The sequence below is a fragment of the Melanotaenia boesemani genome, chromosome 16, assembly GCF_017639745.1.
Source record: "Melanotaenia boesemani isolate fMelBoe1 chromosome 16, fMelBoe1.pri, whole genome shotgun sequence".
NCBI lineage: Eukaryota > Metazoa > Chordata > Actinopteri > Atheriniformes > Melanotaeniidae > Melanotaenia > Melanotaenia boesemani.
This window is the reverse complement of record NC_055697.1, coordinates 32280091-32284783: the sequence shown is the minus strand read 5'-3', so window position 1 is coordinate 32284783 and position 4693 is coordinate 32280091. Positions and strand designations below refer to the sequence as shown.

At 42.6% G+C, this 4693-nt stretch overlaps 1 protein-coding gene across 1 annotated transcript; it reads left to right on the top strand.

Moving 5' to 3' along the window:
- The first annotated feature begins 290 nt into the window (after positions 1 to 290).
- Positions 291 to 2983, top strand: LOC121655257 (uncharacterized PE-PGRS family protein PE_PGRS24-like). The gene is made up of 4 exons (XM_042009760.1): positions 291 to 438; positions 624 to 784; positions 2191 to 2604; positions 2681 to 2983. Exons 2-4 carry the CDS (start codon positions 748 to 750, stop codon positions 2725 to 2727), a joined length of 498 nt encoding a protein of 165 aa, XP_041865694.1. The 5' UTR covers positions 291 to 438; positions 624 to 747; the 3' UTR covers positions 2728 to 2983.
- Positions 2984 to 4693: the final 1710 nt, after the last annotated feature.

Genomic DNA, 4693 nt, shown 5'->3' with positions numbered 1-4693 from the left:
ATCTGTGGACATTAATCACAATGGCTCTAATGTTCAAAGCCTCAGGGACCCCCTGTGCCCTTTAGGGGACCCCAGGATGGGAATCACTGCCATAGAGAACCACCCCAGACACATCATGATGTAAACTTTCCCCTGATTCTCAGTGTAAATAAAATGCTTTAATACAAACTCTTTAAATTATTTTTAATGATGAATAACAGATTCTAGATTCTGTGAATTTGTCATTAATCAGACTGAACACTAATTGTTTCCTGTCATCAGCAGGTGTCTCACAGACCAACGACCACACCTGGGAAGGTGGAGCAGATTCTTTGTCTCTTAAAAGAAGCTGCACAGTTCAATCAGAACCATCAAACCCAGTCTGAAACAGGTTTATGATTAACCTGGCCCTGGATTTCACCTGAGGGGTGTCGTCTGACAGAGGGCCATAATTTCATGGTGAGTCATGATCCTTTTCTCTGAAAGGGAGGAACAAAGTGTGGGTATTATTGTCATTGTCTCACCTGTCCTGCAGCTTTAGCTCCTCCCACCGTCAGTGAGGACTCAGCAAACTTTGCTTAATTAAACTTAAAAATCCAGTCGTCACTGACATACTTCACATTTAAATCAGGTTTTACTTTTAGGTCACAGCTGGAGGAACAGGACAGGCGTGTCAGCAGACACACCTGATTCTTTGACAAACACCTGAGGGTTCAGTTTCACCTGCACCTGCCGGAGAACACACACCCAAGCAGAGACTCCTCAGAGATGGACAAAGTGGCTCGGATCGTTGGGGACAAAGTGGGTGAGTAGCAGCAACGACAGGTTTGTTTTCATGGTTCGGATTTGCAGTGAGGAGCAAAGTGACAAGCACCTGACGACAGGTGAGGACTAGACCTGCTTCCTGTAGTCAGCCTGCTTAAATGAGTCGCGCAGCTTCTGTCGAGCCTGAAAGGGAATATTTTTCATTCTCCATCACAGTCTGAGGCCTTTTAGAGAAGCTTTCAGTAGTCTGGTCTCCAGGCTTATTGAAAGACTTTCCAAAGCTCTTCTTAGGATTTTTCTGCCTTTTTCTTTCCTTCTCGGTCCACATCAGGGCCGGCCTGAGCATTTATGGGGATCCCAGGCAGGATTTGAGTTTGGGGGGGGGGGGGGGCCTCTAGACCACCTCTACACTACCAATACTCAACTTTTACTGGTGCTTTAAAATTTATTTTACTGTAAATGTAAAACACCCATTTATTATTTAGCTTTATTTGTACTTTGCTTCCATCACACTGGTGAAGATGGTTTTAACCTTAATAGGCGGCAAATTCAGGACCAAAGTTTGGTAATTTCCTCTCTTTAATATGCAGTCTGACGTACGAGTGTGGTGGACGTCACTAAGGTTTGTATTTGAAAGTGAGGAAATATCAGCAGACAAGACACATTTAAGTTAACAAATTATTTAATTATGTTTTTTATTATTTGGAACAGAAGTTCAAAAGTGTGCAAAAATGGAATTTTCCACTAATTTATCTTAAAACTAGAAGCAACTTGTTCTTTTACTTGTATAACCTCTGATTCTACCGAACTCGGCTGCAGCGAAACAGAGGCAGCAGGAGCTGATTAAACTAGTTTTATTTACATGATTAAACTCCATAAAGTTGAGCTTTTTGTATCATCATTTTCATTTAAATTATTCTGTTACATCTTTTATTTATACTTAATCAAGATATGTTCACATTTCGACCACATTATGCTGATGTTCTGTGGAAACGTGCTACCAGAAGCCGGATATGTCGGTTTGTCTGTGACATGTTTTAAAACAGTTTCTTTGCTAAGTTGTCGGTTACGTGTCGCTGCAGCTCTGGTTCATCCCTGCGGTTAGTTGGGGTTAACGCTGCCATGTTTAGGTGACATGGCAGCTAAAGACAAGTGGTTCGTAGCGGATATGTTTTTATTGGAAACTGAAAGTTAAAGATTGAGTATTCAATGTTTATGTGTCCTCGTTTGTCTGCACGCGGGTCTTCAGTCTCATGACCTTTTATGGACCAAAGTAGAGTCAGCTGGGATGTCCTTGTAAAGGTAAACTATTGAACTGTTGCAGATTTTTTCGGTGACGCGCCCCCATCGATGGCTAATCCAGCATCCTGCCGCTTCTCTGAGATCTCTCCATCCACTAAAAGTCGGTCTGATGCTGACTCTTGTCTCTTTCTGTTTGTGGTGCAGGAGACATGGTGGAGGGAGCTGTGAAGAACGCTTTAGGTGTCAAGGACAAAAACAAAGCTGAGAAGAAAGGAGGGGGGGGGATCTTGTCGATGTTTGGAGGAGGCAAGGACAAAAATGAGAAGGACAAAGTGAAAGAGAAGGGAGGACAATTTGGAGACGACAAGAAGAAGGATGAAGACAAAGGTGGATTCTTCTCAAAGGTCTTTGACAAAGATGACAATGGCGCAAAGGGGGAGCAGAAGAAATCTGGATTTAATGGTCTTTTTACGGAGGGGGAGGGAGGAGGCGCTGTGGGGGTAGGTGGAGAAGGCGCTGTGGGGGTAGGTGGAGAAGGAGCTGTGGGGGTAGGTGGAGAAGGAGCTGTGGGGGGAGGTGGAGAAAACCAGGGAGCAGTGGTGGCCATGAACGATAGAGGTACGTATGAGATCATGTGACGCAGATGACATCAGTTACGCTTTCCTCCGTAATGATGCCTCTTTTTTGTTCTCAGATCTTCTGGATGATCTGTCCGACGTGGCGGCAGAACTCGCAAAATAGAATTCAGACCTGAAAACCACATCCAGACCTCTGCCAAAAACCTGAATCCGCTGGAAACTCCTGATGTCACTTCAACAAGCTGGAAGATTTTAACTTTTTCTTCACTGCTGCTCGTTTCTCTCTGCAGCTTCTACGTGGAAAATATGTTTGTAAAGGAAATTTAAAAACCTTTATGGTGAAATGTTTTATATTTACTTGGAGAGGTGGCACCTGCCTGAATGTGCAGATGAAGAGTAAATAAAGATTGTCTGATGTACAGTGAGTGATTCTGCTGTAATACTATAATGAATAAATATGCAGCGCATTGCATCATGGGATACAGTTTGCAAGGTAGACTGATGGGAGGCATACTGCTGCACCATCCAGCTACTTTTTATATACTGCAGATTTAGTCATAGTTCTCGTCTCAGACGTTCACAAGTCCAAATCAAGTCTCAAGTCGCTTTTAGTTGTAATGAATAATCTGCCATCTGCTGTGCTTAAAAGATGCTTTATAATATCCAAGGAATTTAAAATCCATCCTCAGCCTTTCTCTACCAGCATGTAAAGGCTCTGATCTGTAGCCTAACCTGACCAATGCTCTGTCCCTCCTCTGGAGGATAAAATATTAATACTGAAGTTCAGAGCATCCTGAAGGTAGAGAGGAGGGTCAATATGCTGCACGTTCGCGCAGGATCACCAGCTGTCCTGCAGGTTTTAGACGTTTCCCTGCTGCAACACACCTGATCCACAGGACAGCTGGTTAAGTTCAGCACACGCCTCTATTGACCCATTAATAATTCAAGTGCACTGCAGCAGGTAAACATGTAAAATCTGCAGGACGGTGGCTCAACAAGCTGGTGATCAAAAGAAACTGCTTAATAATTAGAACGAACTATGATTCAGATCGAAGGGCTTTGATCCGAATCAAAGACCACCTATAATCGTGAATGTTGGTCCACTTCAAGTGGCCCAAATACAGAACACAGAGCAAAGTGCATTATGGGTAAAAAGCATGTGTCAAATGACAGGTGGCTCTGACCGGGAGAAAAGTCTCGCAGTTGTAGGTGGAAGAAAAATCTGAACTATAACTAGAAGTTGAACCGGAACCGAGAAGAGAAAACATTACTCTTGTTTTAGCCTCTGACTCCTTCATGGCCTTCTACCCTCAGACATTTTACTACTTATGAGCCTGTCAGCAGTTAGAGATCCTCTGGTAGAAGCTTTAGTTCTCCCAGAGACTCGAATGAAGACCAGAGGTGACCCAGCGTTTGCTGTCAAAGCTCCTGAACTCTGGAAAGACTGAGGAGCTCAGGACAAAACCGTTGTCAGCCTTTCCTGGTTTACCTGATACTACTGATTATATCGGCTGTTCTACAGTTTTATTGTCTTTAAGTTGTTTGATTTTATTGACGTTGTGTAAAACACGGCAGCCCACTCCTCTCTGGAGCCTAATTTCCTAAACAGGATCAATAAAGCAAGAAGCTGTAGTTTAACACTGAAACAAAGTTTGTTTGTGAAGCAGCATTTATTCAATCATGAAACTTCTTCTTTTTTAAAAAATGATTTTTCTCACATTTTTTAAATTAATCTTAATGCCCTGAAGCCACATGCGGCCGTGACAGCAGTCAGTTAAGATTATCTCAGGATCACAAAGATGGTTTTAGTCCATTTTTACATTATTTGGAGAAATCTCTTTTTGTCTTTAGAGTTTCTGTTTGTGAAAACCAGAGATGCCAGTAACGCGTTACAGTAATCTGACTACATATTTTAACAAAATATAATCTAACGCGTTAGGATGTCCTACAATGTAATCAAATTACCGTTACTCTTCATATTCGTCCTGCGTTACTTCGGCACTCCCCACTCCTTTCACATATGATTTGAAATCAAGCGCCGTGGACGAAAGTGTATTTATCTAACTCAACACACCTTCTCATTAACGGTGGTACAGAAATTTTATGTACTCGTAAGCATGCAGTTACCT